The sequence below is a fragment of the Mytilus californianus genome, unplaced genomic scaffold, assembly GCF_021869535.1.
Source record: "Mytilus californianus isolate M0D057914Y unplaced genomic scaffold, xbMytCali1.0.p SCAF_3, whole genome shotgun sequence".
In the NCBI taxonomy this organism is placed as follows: Eukaryota; Metazoa; Mollusca; class Bivalvia; order Mytilida; family Mytilidae; genus Mytilus; species Mytilus californianus.
This window is the reverse complement of record NW_026262679.1, coordinates 109,074,628-109,091,835: the sequence shown is the minus strand read 5'-3', so window position 1 is coordinate 109,091,835 and position 17,208 is coordinate 109,074,628. Positions and strand designations below refer to the sequence as shown.

Here is a 17,208-nt window from a genome sequence, read left to right as displayed (position 1 = left end):
TTAAAGGAATTTAAAAAGATTTATCAATTGAAAAATAAAGATATATTCGTCACTTCAATGTAGCGTAAGTGGTTGATTTCAAGTAAAATAAAGTTCGCATTCAAAGTATGAAGGAAGCCTTCTAATTTAATATGGCGATGGCGATGTGTTTGGTTCAATTGATGTACCTTCGTTCATTCTTGCTACGCAAAAGCAAAAAACAAAATAAAAAAAAGTCTATGTGGCTGAACCTAACTTTTGGTAAACCTTTGTATGTTAAAAGAATATTTCCCCAAAAAGATCTTGTTCAAAATTATATGAGAACCAGTGAAAAACACATTTATTTAGCACAAGTTTCTCAAATTATGACATTTTTTTTTATCAAACAATGCCAATCAAAAAACATGGTGAAAAACAAAGAAATGAATATAATGTCCATGAATTCCAATTTGATCTATTATTTAGTGACAAAAAAACAAAGTAAACAAGAAAAGATGATCAGTAAATCAAGAGTTTTTGAAATGATATCAAGCTGGCTTAAATACCTCATGTCATCTGGCCTGAGTTATTTGTTCCCTAATAAAACCCTTGGGCTCATTTATAGTCATTTTTTCTGTACTCTTATCTGCTTGAGTTGAAAATTTTCTGACTTATTCATCAATAGTACTTAAGACATTGTACAATATACTTTAAACTAAATTATTCATCTAGATCCGATGCAAATATGTTTGTGTCAGATCTTGATGAATAATTAAGATCTGACACAAACATTAGCATCATTTCTGAGTTGGGAAAGGTCAGATTAATCAAAATATTTTTCTTTTTCAGAAGTGGTTACCAGTTGATAAGAGATCAAATAGAAAAACAGAATTGACCAATATTAACTTAATTTTTAAAACTGTGATGTTTTTCAAGGTCATTTTAATAACAGTAATGTCAAAGTCATGTTTAAGTTTTCTGTGATTTACAAAGGACAGTAATAAAATTTTCCATTGTTACTTTGTCTTCTACTTTATCATTTAACTATTCTAATGCTAATCTGAATGGCAAAGCACTGAAGTACTTTTGATTTTTGATCAGATGTAAGAAAAACTTTTTTCAATGTAAAAGAAAAATGTTATTGCATGGACCTCAACCAATTTTAAAATGAAGGATGTTTCTATTATTACAAAAGATGTGACAGGACAGGTTTCACAAAAATAAAAAATGCATTTAAAAATTTGATTTGTGTGGACAATTTTCTGAAAGTGCAATAATTGATCCCACATTTTTTTCCTTTTTTATACGCCCGTTAACAGGACATATTATGGTATACCATTGTCCGTCCGTCCATCCGTCTGTCTGTCCATAGTCAACATGTTGGATTATAATTCAAAAACACTTTAACCAATTTGCATGAAACTTTGGTGAATAGTTTATATCTATTGACGTAAGCTCCCTTTTGATTTTTATAAATTTTAGATTTGACGTTTCTGAGTTATGGGAGTTTTTTTCTAAAAAAAAGGGGGATATTCCAGTTTCGGACAATAACTCAAAAATGTTTTGAGAAAGCAACGGGCATATCATGCGCTCTTGGCGCAGCTTTTTATTGAAAAATTGCAATAATAAGTTCACACAAAAATTGGTGAATTTATGGCATTAAAAAATTCAGACCTTAATGAACCCTATTTTGCCAGTTTTATGGCTAAATGAAAACATAATCAAACTAGGAACATAAAGCTGCATTTATTTAGATGGTAACAGCAATATCCCTTAATAAGAAATGAATTGGTCAATGTAGGGTGGAATAATAGTCTAGAAAGTATCAACAAAAGCAATAAAAGTTAGCCTTATGCTATTAATGTATAGCAAAGATCTAGAGAGCAGATTACTTTTCAGCTAGCTACACTTTACAAAATTGCAAGAAATCTTAAGAACCAGTAAAAATAACATGTTACTATTACAAACTTCAGAATTCTCTGAGGTGTACTGTTCAGGAGCAAGTGATAAGCTTGAAGTTACCAAAGGACCAAGGTATTTTTGCCTCATCTTGATTCTGCTCACACTGATGACAAACTGGATTTCACTTAAGAGGGAAACTATTTATAATACTTCACAAAGTGAAAAGTCCTAACACATTACCTTACTGTGTTCTGGACTTATGAATGATAAAAAAGACATGTTTTCTTCACATTTTTAGCCGGATAATTCCAGCAAAATAAGCAGGTATGTGCTTTGATCAATAGAAATTCAATTTTTCGATTGCTAGAAGCAATTTTGCTTTTTTTCATTTTTTTTGCTGGCTTTGCATTCATAAAATTTTGGAGCATGACTAACATTCTCAGACTCACAAATCAACCAATCAAAGTACTGGATTTGGTGTTTTGAGAAAAGCCCTTGACCCTAAAAACTTTAATGCTGAATAAATTGATTTTACTTACATTTGATGGTTACAGTGTATACACAGCTACAAAAAGAAATACTGGTAATTTCCTTTAGTTAGAGTTTGTAGTTTTTTGAATATTTTGTTTCCATCTTATGTATGTATAGTTTATATTGGCCTCTACACATGTACAGTTTACATAGTTACCGATGAACAGATTATATATCAAGACTGCTTATACTACTTTTTTAATTTGGTGAGTCTGGATTGCTTTTCTGAATTGACCTTCATTAGAAACATTCACACCCTGAAATTTGAAATCTAAATAAAACGGCGATAAATTTAAAACATAAACTAAATTGTTGATATTTGCCGGCTTTTCAGTTCTTCTGTGCCTAGATGTAATATGATTGAAATCTAGCAAAGAAATCAGATGAAACTGGTGCTTTACTCCATATTGGTAGCAACACTTTGAGATGAATCACAGCAATAAAACACTTTTTTGCTTTCGGTTTTGTCAATTGCATGCTGGGATTTGTTATCATTAATTAATACATTTTTTTCTATTAATCTATGACAGTAGAATACTGCAAATTGTAATTCATGACAGTTTTTATACAGCTGCAAACAATTTGCGTTCATATAATGCTATCATGTCGTCATCCGAAGACACATTTGGTTTCCGGACAATAACTTTAGTTTAAGTGAATGGATTTCTATGAAATTTTACCAGAAGGTTCAATACCACAAAAGGAAGGTTGGGATTGATTTTATGGGGTTATGGTACCAACAGTTAAGGAATTAGTGGCCAAAAACAAGCATTTTTGTAGTGTCCAGACAACAACTTCTGTGTATGAGTATGGATCTCTCTGAAATTGTACCACAAGGTTCCATATTCACAAAGGGAAGATTGAGTTTGGGGGTAATTGCCCCAAACGCTCAGGAATTAGGGGCCAAAAACAAGCATTTTTCTAGTTTCCAGATGATAACTTGTGTTAAAGTTTATGGAACTCTCTGAAATTGTACATTTTTCCTGAAAAGAAAATAATCTTCTAAATTTCAAAAAAAATTTGGGAAGGGGGGTTTTCAAAGTTTGGGGGGGGGGGGATTCTTTTTCAAATTTTTTTTGGGAGGTTCCTATTTTTTTTCCTCAAAATTTTTGAAAATTTCAAATTTGATTCAAAAAAAAATTTTTGGGGTGGGGAGGGGACAATTTTTTGGGGGGATTTTTTTTTCATAATTTTCCAAAAATTTTCCATTTTTACATTGATTATTTCTGATTTATATAAAAAAAAAAGCAACAAATACTGATATGGCAGGAGATACACACCAAACAGGGTGTGAAATTTATTATTTATAACAGATTAACTAAGTATTGTGCAACTGTTTTAACCAATTTAAATGGGATTAATTTAAAGTCTTTAATATTTAGGGATTCTAACCTTGTATTACTATTTTGGATATTGGGCCCCATTTTTAAATTGTTCTACATTGAGGTCCAGAAGGTCCAAAATTAAACTTTGTTTGATTTCATCAAAAACTGAAGTATTGCGGCTCTATGATATGCTGAATCTTATTGTGCATTAATATTTTTTTGAATTTGTGCCCTGTTTTCAAATTAGTCCATATTAAGGTTTGAAGGGTCCAAAATTAAACTTTCTGCGGTCGCATCAGGCTGCGCTCGTTGAAGCATTTTATTTACATGTGGTTTCTGGTTATTAAAATGTAAGCGGGTGGTGGGCTGTGGGCGGCTGCCTTCAGTTTTTGTGCAAGAACTTATGAACTGTTCTACCAGATATTCACTTGTTGTCGAGTATCGAGTTGCGAGTTACGAAAGTCGAGTTGCGAGTTACGAAGGTCGAGTTGCGAGTTACGAAGGTCGAGTTGCGAGTTACGAAAGTCGAGTTGCGAGTTACGAAATTAGATTTTTGTGAAAATGGGGAAAACCATTTAAATTTTTTGGTGTATCTCTTTAACATTTTTGAATGATGATTGCTTATAGAATTGTTTACAGTATTGTTGATTCTTTTTGTTGTTTGTATTTCATCTGAGTCTCGTGTAAAAAAATGAATGGATTGCTTACATAATCACTACGCAAAGTATGGTTATTGTCGGAAGAAACAGATAGCCTTTTGAAATACAGCAGATGACTTGTAGTTTAATTATTATTAAAATTTTATAGCTAGTAGCACCGTCATATTAAACGTAAATGGAGATAGCAACTAAACTATAGAACATATATGTAAAAGACTCCATCTGCAAATTTCGTTAAGAGTGGGCTCTTTGGGGCAGCTGCAGAGGCAATATTTGTTAGGGACCCCAAAATGTATTTTTTTGCAGTGACACTCAAAATCGTGGACGTTTAAGTTATATATGTCTACGTTGGCTAGAGGTGAAGGGGGAGGTTGGGCGCTCATAAAACCTGTTTAACCCCGCCGCATTTTTGCGTATGTCCTAAGTCAGGAACCTCTAGCCTTTGTTGGTCTTGTATGTTTTAATTTTGGTTCATCTATATGTTTCGGAGCATAGAATGGCGTCTATTTTATTGATCTAGTGTACATTGTGTTTCGGGGCTGCCTCTGGGTGTGGGATTTCTCGCTGTGTTGAAGACCCATTGGTGGTCTTGGGTTGACTTGTATATTTTGGTTGGGTTGTTGTCTCTTTGACACATTCCCCGTTTCCATTCTTTATTCTATACATGTAGCTGTCAAAGATACTTTTGTAAAAGGGACAAAAGACGCAGTTTTGGAATATGTAACTTCTTACTAGAAAACGGGTTAATCATACAAAAATGTACAATACCCAGCTGATATCTGAAAATACAACATTTGTATCAAGGATGCATGCAGGTAAAAAAGTAAACTTGTGACAGACAAGGCTTCCGTGATCATACCGTAAAAACACACACCAAAACATTCCTTAAAACTGTTCCTTTATTTTTTGTAACAGCGGTATAGCTTATTGTAGAATAACGTCTTTCCAAATTAAAAAAAAAACATATTATGATCTATGCCAGGAAGTTACCATAATTTCATAGAAAGACATCTATAGCATGCTTATTTTTGCGTTGTAGTATTCAGATATACATACATTGAACAACTCGATTATTAACTATTTGGTATACATATGCACTCCCCGCTTGGGTTTGAATCACAAAGTTAACAAAGTTCAAAATTATTTAATTTATAACATAAAGCACATAACATATCACATTTCTGACTAATTCATGAGATATTTTCCTAAGTTAAATGTGCAATTGTGCCTATATCACCCTAAACCTTTGCGAAAGACGAAGAGTTAGCACTCGGGGTGCTAATGAATATCCTTTATTCAAGCGTCACTGATGAGTCTTGTATAGACGAAACGCGCGTCTGGCGTAGAAAATATCATAAGCCTGGTACCTTTGATAAGTATATTTACTTAAGGCCTAACACAGTGCCATATTCTGTGAGATGTCGATAATTTGCAAGTTTATTTCGATCATTTGTCGACATGCTTTATTTGTTATGCTTGATTTGTTCAGTACGGTATACATTTTGTCTTTAGTTATATCTACAGTATATCCTGTTTTATTTTAGAAAATGAACAATGTCGCTCTCATGAAAGAAATTTAAGCGTGCGTGACTTTGCAACATATAGACTCTTATAAATAAGTATCACATAACTCTTTCAAATCCTGCAATCAAAATACCGGGACCCTTCCCCATGCAGTGTATAACTAAGTTCGGGTACATGTATGCTTTGTTTGTTTCAAAAATCAGACGACACGACCGTTTATATATATATATAATTCTTAAGAAATTATAGAAACATAATATTTTTGTAACTCGCAACTCGACCTTCGTAACTCGCAACTCGACATTCCGATTCGTTACTCGCAACTCGACCTTCGTAACTCGCAACTAGACTTTCGTAACTCGCAACTCGACTTTTGTAAATCCGGCAACTCGGCCTTTTCAACTCGCAACTTGCAACTCGACGATAAGAAATCCTCGTTCTACCAATGCTTTTCAAATTTTAATATGGTGATACCAATGTAGAAATGGAGGTCAAGTTCCATATTGGCCATTTTCACTGTTACCATTCCTTACCATACCAAGATCATTGATATTTTGGAAAATGACACTTTATGTAATTTCCGTGTATTAACCTCTGAACCTTTCCACTGATGGTTTTCAAATTATAAGGGGACGACCATTTGATATTCTGGGGGGGGGCCAGGAGGATTTGTTTTGGATCGGTTATTTATTTTTGTAAACTAAGAGGACAGATTATCTATTTTCTGCACTATTGAAGCAAGATTTTTCATTTTCATTAAAGCAAGGGACTGATTATTTATTTTCACAACTATATTTATAATATTCGAAAACATACAATTTTTAAATTATTTGTTTATTATAAATAATTCATGTATAGTCAAGTCATTATGTACCATTATCAGAATTAATTAGTATCCTCTGCAGAAATGAATCTTCTGTATTCCCCAATGCATATACATGTATTGCATACATACACAGTATTAAAGTTTGGTTGTAACTAATGCTCTTTTAAAAGTATTGGCAAACATGTTTCGCCGAGCGGAGCGAGGCAAAAATTTTTTTAAGGGTTTTTGAACCGCTGAAGGCCCAAGAAGCTATAGAAAAAATGACGCAAAATCATGCCTTCTGGGTGTTCCCCAGACCCTTTCTTAAACTGAAAATGCAAGTTCTGTTTTAATAATTTTATGACAATATTTTGGTCTCAAAGCAAAATCACGTTATAGATTCAGTGTAAGACTTAAGTTTCTAGGAACAACATCAAAAGACAAATATGCATGATAAAGCAAAAATGTAATTCACATAGTTAAGTCTGTGGCTGCTGTGTTTTTTTAAACTCATGATCAAGTTAATAATAAAATTACTAAATTACAAAATGAATGCAACACTAACAGAATACAGAAGGGCAATCAATGAACAAAAGACAAATAAATAAGAAACATTGATCCCGAAAAATCAGGGGCTAGGTCTGAGGGAGAACAGAACTTGCTTCTTGCAAGGCACTCACGGTGAACACAATTTGATATTGAGACTAGCGTTTGGTTTTGAAATTTCCTACATGAGGCATTTGTCTCAATGTAGTTACGGCCCTGATTTAATAAAAGTGAGGTAGGTGTTCCTGAGACAATTAACCTCAAGTTAAATGAAACCAATTTTCTGACATTTCAAGTATATTTAAATAATATTTATACTTTTATTATTAAAAGATATGGGAAGTGTTTCCCGATTTTTTTTTGGAAAAAAGATGAATTTATGAAGAACCTGGTGCCATCTCATACTTTCGATTAGACCTGCTGAGTTATTTATTTTCAATACATTGCAAGTCAGGTAATTTATTTTCAAACTACCACAGAACAAACCATTTATTTTTGTGATTATCAAGGCTGAGTTATTTATTTTCAAAATCCTCCTGGCCCCCCCCAGAATATCAAATGGTCGTCCCCTAATGAAATACTGACAATTTCAGTTTTACCGTTCAGGAATTATGGTCCTTGATATATTGGAAAATGGCACTTTATGTCGTTTCTGTGTAATAACTTTTGAAGTGTTCCACCAGTGCTTTTTTAAATAGTTTCATATCTTTTTACTGATGACAAAATGGAAGTTCAATATTGATGATTTACGCTTTTGCCCTTTAGGAGTTATGGTCCTTGATAGATTGGAAAATTAGCATAGAACATGGCAGGTCAAACAAGCCTGAAAATGCCTTCAAAATACAGAAAACTGGGTTTGCTGTCAATTTGATACCTCATTTCTGGTTTCTCTATTATCATGACAGCTCATCCATGGTGAAACTGCATGAAATTAAAAAGATATCAATCATTTGTCATACTAGTATGAAAATCACAGAAAGAATATAAATGTTGAAAGGATAATATGGCATGACAATTTCCACAGTTTAATTTGTTTATGCAGAAGTATGAACAGTTCAAATAAAAAAACAACATTAAACATAACACAGTTTATTAACATATATGGATAATAACAGTATCACAAAGGGAGGGGTTCATAAATATTCATATACACATGTAAGACACTTAATGCTGCATGAGCTGTGAAAATTATATAAAAACATTATTACATTATATTGTTTTTATTACATGAGATTGAAAATCTTTTATAAAGACTAATTGCTCTTTGCTTAAGGTCAAGTAGCAAGCATTTCATCCATATTCTTGACAATATAATAAGAGGATGAATTAATTTTAATTATAGGTGCTAAAAATTTATTTTATGCAAATTGCAAGGCACATATCAAATAAAGGGGTTCATACACTAACTTTTTTAATGACAAACAAAATTTCTGGATCACCACAACCTTTCCAAGTGTGGAGGCCCTCCACCCTTGAATATATTGGCACTACTTTGATTTTTCTGCTTCAACCTGAAGTTCTAAGTACAATTAATGATGCCTTTGAAAATTTTGTGAAGTAATTTTAACACTAAGGGTTGTTATATTAAATTTCAATCTGCTGACATTCTTAACAGTTATTGATTCTTGCAGGTTGTCAACAAAGTAAAATCTTAAACTTCATCAATTGTTTAAATCTTATTTGGTTCAACTGTACATCTTAAGCACCACTATTCTCTGACAACCTCTTCTTATATAAACTGAAAATTTTTAAAGCTTCTAGGAAACAGATTTGTTTTTCACAAAAAAAATAATTTTAATTATAAGCCATATTTTACAAGTTCTTAACTTAACGAGATTTTTAGTTCATTTCCTGCATTTTGATTACTGGAACAGATCAATGTTTTAAGTTTGAATGTTTCCTCTTCTAGGATTGCTACAAATAGATTGAATGAATAGATTGATCTTTTTCACCAACAGAGTTAAAATGAACAAGTTATGGAATCTTTACCAAAGTTCATAGTATCACAGCTTTGCTATATGTTATTGTGATAGAATTTGACAATTTTGACTTTTTCTCTGATAAATGAAAACAGTCCAAACCAAAAAGATGTAAAATTTGAACTATTTAATCAAAATTGATTTCAACAGGAATGTGTTGGACTGAATAATATTTTGATATAATGAGTATTTGTCACCATATCATTTCTTTACACCTTAATATTTATTTGAATTCTACTAAGTTTTAAATGTAACAACTTTCTGATATTGGTTCTGTTCATGGGACAATTTTCAATGTAACAATATATAAATAACACATAGCTGAGAGGGTGATAGAGCAGATTGTTACCCCGAGAAAACATTATTAACTGAGGCGAAGCCAAGGTTGACAATGTCTTTTCGAGGGGTACCAATCTGCTCTATCACCCTCTCAGATATGTGTTATTTAATTTATTATACTGAATGTTCTGTTATTACTGTCTATTAAATTTCAAAGTAATAAACTGTGTCGTCATGTACATAACAATCATCCGTATTTATTAAAGCGCACACTTGAGCAAGCGTCTCCGTGAAGGGTAATAGATTTTTTCCATTGGATAGAGTACATTGTCTCCCTCGTATTAACCAATCAAAATCTGGTATGTTAACATGACGTATAATAATTCTATTTGTTTTATGTATACTTGTACAATTTATAATAAAAGCAAAATTATCAATTTGAAAAAAGATGTCATTATTTTCGTTAGTATTTTCCATTTTAAAAATAAATGGTTGAAAAAGAATGAATGAATCACAGAGTTTATTATTAAGATTTTTGTACCAGGTAAGTTAGCACAACACAATATTTGAACACAGTTTTTTTAACACACGATCATCCAATTAGAATCATTGTAACAAACTATGTATTGTCTTGTCTAAAGTCTTCTTTTCCATGGTTGTCATTTGTCCATATTGATTAGCTAAGGGGGATAATTGTGATTTTCCAGCACCACTTTGTAAACCTTTTGACCTTGGTGAAGGTGCAATGTCATTTGGTTGGGACCATACTGTTGCCTCAAGCCTTTTCTTGGTCTTTTTATGGAGAAAGTCTGTTGGACTTGAGCTTTGATGCCTTCCAGGTCTGAAACAAACAAATGTTTTTTTCATATTTCACTAGAACAGAAACTACTAGCAAATGGAAACTGTTTAAATTCAGATATTTTTTTTTGACAATTTCCAATGAGAGTGTAAATAGAGATCATTATGTCTGTCTATGTAATTGTGTATGGTCCTTAATAGAACTTTTCAAAACAGGTATTAGTGTTTTTCTCTTTGAATACTCCTATTTTTTTTCAAATCTCAATTGCAATGTACAGTAAAATGTGGATTTTTGTTCTTTGTCCTAGTTGGCATTGTGATGTATTGCCATCGCTTGATGTCCTTGGCCTATAACTTTTCATATTTTCACCAGCTTTTCTAGCCTTTGAATCAAATTAGACCGGAAAAATCGTTCATGAAAGATCCTTTTATAATATATTCTCATTCTGTTCCAACTTTAGATAAAAAAAAAATATGGCTGTCATCAGCAATAACTGATGTTGATTAAATTCTTTTTTTTTCTCTATGAAAAATTGAGGCCTAATCATCTGAAGGTAAAAAATGATGATATGGATACAGGAATCTTCAATACACCCCCACTCATCTGAAGGTAAAGAATGATGATATATATGGATACAGGAATCTTCAATACACCCCCACTCCAATTTGGCAAAGGAGGGGTAAACTGGTTAACATCAGTCGGTAACATATCTTTTGTCTTTTTTCTCAGAAACTACAAGATATAGCATCTATTCTTTGGTATTAAGCTTCATCTAGTTATGCCAAATAGTGTTGACACGTTTTCAGGTCCCCATTGCTGAAAAACTTGAATTTTCAAATTGTCATGCACATATATGAAGTTTTCTACCATTAAGGTATATATGTAAAAAAAAATCGGACAGGTGCCTGTGGTTTTTAGGCAAGAAAAAAAACCATTCCCAACAAAGTTTATGGTTCTGGTGGTCAATTGTCAATTTTCTTTTCCTCAGAAAGTTTGTTATTTTTTTCTCTGAAACTGCATGTACAATATCGGAAATGATATATATTCTAAGGTCATTCATAGATTTATTAAGCGAAAAATACGACCATCAGAAACCATTTTGGATTCTCGGGTTTTGGATTTTCGGGTTGGTCAATTTTCAGATTTCTTCTATTCTGAAACTAAGAGATCAAATCTGTTCAAACTTCATAGGAATGTTGAGTTGGAGGCCCTCTATAAAGAATAGTCATTTCGTGCTGCTGACATAATAAAAGGCTTCAATGCTTACTCACGGTTCCAAAAGGAATATACCCTTTTTAAAACCTGTACACGTAAAGTAATAGACGTATTTACACTTGTATGCAAATTATTTGTCCGCCATTACGTAAAATCACACAGGTTCCCGTAAACTTTGACACCATAATTCAAAACATTTGACGTCACAATTAAAAAGTGATTGTTGCCTGACGTCAAAAGGTGATTCGGAGTAGATCTAAGGTCATTCGGAGGCAAAATATAGCTAAATATCAAAAGTGTAAATACGTTTATAGCTGAACTTTATTTGTAAAAGTATATCATATTTACTTTTTACTTGATAATGGTGAGGAGGTCATAATTACCGTTACAGTCTCCTGACGAAGTAGAGAGGTATGTCTAAACTTACCCTAATGCTGCCTTTAAATGTGGTGGAGGAGTGGGAGTTCTTGATTCTCCTTCTTTTTCAGATCTTAACGCTGCAACCTTATCGTGTAGGACAACTGGTTTCCCTGAAAATACAAAAAAACATGTTTCGTCATCGAAAGCTCCTTCATACTCCTTTTTTTTACAGCAGATAACCGTGTAGAAAGTTTATGGCATAGTTCATATAGATTTTAACAAAATTCCATCAAAACGCTGAGAATTGAAATTCTGACAATGGTTTATAAATGTCATTCGTGCTTAATTTTGATATTTTCGTACGCGCTTACAGTTTCAAATTGAGCTCAATACTTAATTATTAAGATATTATATTTATTTGTACTCGCAGCAAAGCAGACGAGAAAAGCACAAGGTTATACGGAGATAAAATTCAGCTAAATACCAAAAGTGTAAATACGTTTATAGTTTCAATAACATGAATTTGAAAAAAAATTTATGTACTATTGTAAAGCACTTATATATACCATTATAAAGCACTTAAGTATTTACGTATACCTATGTGATGACAGCACGAAATAAAAGAATGCAACTGCACTCTAATAAATCTAATTTAATGTCTTATATTGCGGGCAAACAGTAACTTCTTTACAATTTATGTCCCATCCTAAATACAATTCACTATATATCGTGGAGTTTACGTTAGTGACGTCATGTTTCTCTGGCGGACAACCATCAACATATTTTATAATGTTGTACCGAACTTCAGTACTAATGATTACTTATAATTTCAAATGACCTTCAAATAAAATTGCTCATCTTCACATTACAACTACATAAAATAATATATATTGATGAAAAAAATGTAAAGTTAACAATGATGTTGAAAATTACACAGCATCTTCAAGGGAAAGAACAGTTCAGCTTTATACTTGAATTCCTGTGGACAATTTAAGACATAGTTGTGAAGTTTACGTATTCGAATCCCTTACAAAAATTTGGCAGATTGGATTTTTTTCATCGGTTTTGGAAGGGAGGGGTATATACTTTCGCACAAGTGCAGAACGAAGAATATCATTAATTGATTGTTGGTTGCTAAACGTCAAGTGGCAAATAGTTCATGCATGTCCAGGACGGAAAGAATATCACTTACATCCCATCTTGACAAAAAAAAAATAAGGTTCTAGTCATCTATCAGCTTTATGCGAAAGGATGCTACTCTTTGCGCTGTCTTTGTTAAAAAGTAGACTATTGTTCGCCAGTCACACAAAATAAATTGTTAAGCAAGCATTCATTGACGCTATTTCATTGAAAATGTGAATTCACTACGGTTGTCATTTATTTTATAAAATGTAATTGTTAAATGTACGAATTTTGGTAATTTTTTTATGAAGTCTATAAACCATGCATGCAATGCTTAATAGTATGTATTTCCCCAACTTAGTATTGCGATTGATTGTTTGTATATTTTCTGGAGATGAAAACATTTATATGCTATAAAAGAATTTCATTATTGTAACGTCAGAGATATTAAGCAGAGTACCGATTTAATTGAAATAATATATATAATCAATTTCTAGACCAAACGTGATAACTGACGAGTCGAGAACATAAAACAAGTAACACTTCAGCTTATTAAGGAACCAAAGTCAATAGTTATTTACCTTCGAAAAGATACTGGTTATTTTTTTTCTAAACAACACAACCGAAGCCAGCTGTTATTTTACGTTTGTTATTTTGAGAGGAAAATGATAACATTATATGACCTCTCTAACATTTTTAGTATTTGTTTTCATTATTATTATTTATCAGCACATTTCATTGCGAACATATTTCAATATTGCGTCCTTGAAGAGGATGTGCTAAACATTGACGATTTACACAATAAAAGACGATAATTGTTTTGTCCACTGTTTGTGTGCAACTGTTAATTTGTGCCACTGATAAAATGTCATGTCCATAAAGTGATATCTATTTTCTCTGACTTGACATTACTTTTGAAGAAATAATTATTTAGATGCACTTTAAGTTGCTTTAGAAATATATTATCAACATAATGGTTAGACTTGCTACATGTCCCTTCCTTATTATTTTTTTTTAATTTGCCCCTTTAACAATTTTACTGCTATAACTAGGAGATTACCATTATACTGACATCTGCAGAGGAAGGTTTCTCCAAGGCCAATCAGTATACTGGAAGTTAACAGTAAACATATAAATTAGTAAGAAAGAAATAAAAGAAAGGGAATTGTAGCAAGTCTACATAATGGTATTCCATGTCTATCCTGTCAAAATAATGAAAATCACAATAAATTTTTTAAATGTTAGATATCCCATATGAATAACAAACACAACTTTGAATATTTAAAGTATAGGTGTAGAAACAATAATTGTCATTCTGTTCTTTGATTTATAAAGTTCATCTTCCTTTTATATAAAAAAAATACTACCCTTAAAGTGATTGAAATTCAGAGTTTTTCAATAGATAGTAATTTACTAAAAAATGCACTAAATATATCAAAATTAATTTCCTTTCATCGATAGGCATCGATTTGAAGACATTTCACCGAGACCGAAAGTTGAGTCAAGAATTTTTTTATATTTGGAGGGCAAGTGCAGTTAGCTTTTTGCATTCCAGACGTAGGACAATAATAGTACAGGCCCAGGAATGTTTTTCCTTATCTGTTAGCAATTATTTATCTATTTATTCATTCATTTAATCGTTTAAATGGCTTTTGCGAAACTCCTATCCCGACAATTAACTCTACGTAACACTTAAAAATTTCTTTATGTTAACTGTGACCGTCTGAACTTGAAATCATTTCAAGGCGAAAAAAAAGTCCTCATTAATGGCGCAAGAGTTACAATAGATGTATTGAAAATAAAACTTATCAAAAAGTTTCACTATTATGTAATAAGAATTAAATGAATACAACACAATTCAATAAATTAAACACACTTTCTATTGAAATGGTTATACTGACGTTGACTATCAAGTCATGTTTCGACTACGAATTTAAATAAATGTTAATTGAAATGAAAAATCCGAACCCTTCTTTTGTTGTAAAATATAGGAATGGTTTATTTCACAGTTAAAACATGAACATTAATAAAAATTTCAATTTCTTTATCAAATTCTTTATTTGATTTTTATGCATAAACAGTACAGCTCTTTCAAGACAAGAATGCATACGAGCGGAACGAGAAGTACAAAATGTAGGATACCAACCCTCTAGAACGTGCAACATTTCGGACTGAAAAAATGATCAGGAATTCCAAAGCAACATAACAAGTCTCGAGACCTCTAGTCGGACAAATGCACACCAATGATCACTTAGTTGTCAAGAAAACGAAACACAAGAACTAAAAAATAGGCTAGAGGGACTACAACGGCGTCAAAGTGTCGTATCAAAACTTGAAAATGTCGAATATTGATTAGTTGGTTGTTGGTACCCCGGCAGGACCATGATAATAGTATACACAACCCTAAACGCACACATCTGGTTATAAAGATATGTGCACAAATAGACAGCACACGATACTGAAAGTAAAGCTTTGGCATAAAAGGCATATTATTCATGTATTTGCCACTGGACGTAAAGTAACCAAACAATCAATTAATATAATATCTAGGTTATAACGAGGTTAATCCTTCTTATATTCGCCTATTGAGCATTTGTTCGCACTTATTTACCGGTTAAAGCTTTTTCGTCCAATTAATAACTAAAAGGATAGAAAGAACGAATGCATATTCAAAACTGTTGTCTTTAAATAATTATTTCTGTATTCACAATTCTAGTTTGAGCATGGACACAGGTTCGTGAAAGGAGATTGGCGTCAGAACACCATGAATTAAAACCAAAGATGTTCTGAGAATCTTGTTCCTTATGCACTTCTTAAATCCATTTTGTGTGACATCATTATGGCTTTGTTGTAGTGTTGATATTGACATGAATGTTTGGAATAGGAATATTTACTTAAACTCAAAAACCTTTTTATAATTTCGTCTAATCGTAAAGCAAAAATAAATATTTCTATTGTGTTGGCATTAAATGAAAACATTAATATAATAGATATCCCTCGATTTGACAATATTATCAAATTCTGTTTAACATTATGCCGTTAAGCTTGTCTGATAAGATTTAAGATAATTTATAAAGTAATTTATTTTAACTGAATTTAATTTAATAAACTGAGATAAATAGAAATAAATATTAATCCGTTTAATATTACTTCATCAGAATCAGTACAGAACAGAAATCGTGTTTTTTTAAACATTAATTGCAATTTACCTTTACTCTCCCGAAGTTCATGCTCGGCAATAAATGGGATACTTGTTGCTCGGTGCAGCGGTTGTTCATTGTTATTTTTCTTGAGGGAGGGACGTGTTTCCTGCTATTCATAGACTTATGATTTGTATTTACTCCATATTGTTGTCTTTCTTTTTTATCATTATTGTGAATAAGTGATGTTCTTGGTGTATATATTTTTTATCTGATTCACTCAAGGCAAAATAAACCAAGAATCTGGGTCCATACGACACCACTCCCCGCTCGCACTTTATTTATATCTTTAGTTCAGTGAACCGGGAAATTGGAACCAAACCCTTATTTGGCATACAATTTATAAAGTTATCATAACATCATGGTAAATAGTATCATTACATCATGGTAAATAGTATCATTACATCATGGTAAATAGTATCATAACATCATGGTAAATAGTATCATTACATCATGGTAAATAGTATCATTACATCATGGTAAATAGTATATTAAGTTTCAAGTTGGTATGACCACAACTACTTGGTAAACCACCATAACCAAAATCTTCAACCTGATACTAGAAGTACAGACGGACGGACTGACATTCGGACGAACGACAGACAAGAAAATATTACCTTCCTTACTATTGTTAAAGGAGCATAAAAATAAGTAAATATGAAGGGTCACCAAAAATGTGTAGAAGAAGAACAGATAACATTATGACCAAACATCTAAACAGCAATTACACATATATCTATGTATGAAATAATATGAAATAGTAGCAAAAATAGCGTTGTTTCTTTGTTTAAGTTTTTTCATGTGCATGTAGTGTTTTCCGTTATGTAGTGTTTCACCATATCCTTTCTTTTTCATTATATACAGATACTAACACTATATTTTAAATATGGTTCTGAACAGAATACACAGGAAACTAAATATCAATTAAAAATTGGGAATGAACGTCATTATAAGGAGTTCTAACCAATTTCAATTTCTACTGCATGCAGTTGACAGCATTTAAA

At 32.0% G+C, this 17,208-nt stretch overlaps 2 protein-coding genes across 9 annotated transcripts in view; one reads left to right on the top strand and one right to left on the bottom strand.

The window, feature by feature from the left end:
- LOC127735756 (pentatricopeptide repeat domain-containing protein 3, mitochondrial-like) overlaps nt 1-977 on the top strand; it is a 41,766-nt gene extending 40,789 nt beyond the window's left edge. For all 7 annotated transcript variants that reach the window (XM_052246053.1, XM_052246052.1, XM_052246050.1 and 4 more), the window contains one exon: nt 808-977. In XM_052246053.1, the coding sequence (XP_052102013.1) occupies nt 808-824 (17 nt within the window). In that variant the 3' untranslated portion in view covers nt 825-977. The remainder of the gene's footprint in view (nt 1-807) is intronic.
- Nucleotides 978-8,323: 7,346 nt separating this feature from the next.
- The window catches only part of LOC127735755 (ankyrin repeat domain-containing protein 55-like), a 44,431-nt gene continuing 35,546 nt past the window's right edge, over nt 8,324-17,208 (bottom strand). For both annotated transcript variants that reach the window (XM_052246044.1, XM_052246045.1), the window contains exons 11-12: nt 11,950-12,052; nt 8,324-10,349 (exon numbers count right to left, since the gene is read on the bottom strand). In XM_052246044.1, coding sequence (XP_052102004.1) covers nt 10,115-10,349; nt 11,950-12,052 — 338 coding nt within the window. In that variant the 3' untranslated portion in view covers nt 8,324-10,114. The remainder of the gene's footprint in view (nt 10,350-11,949; nt 12,053-17,208) is intronic.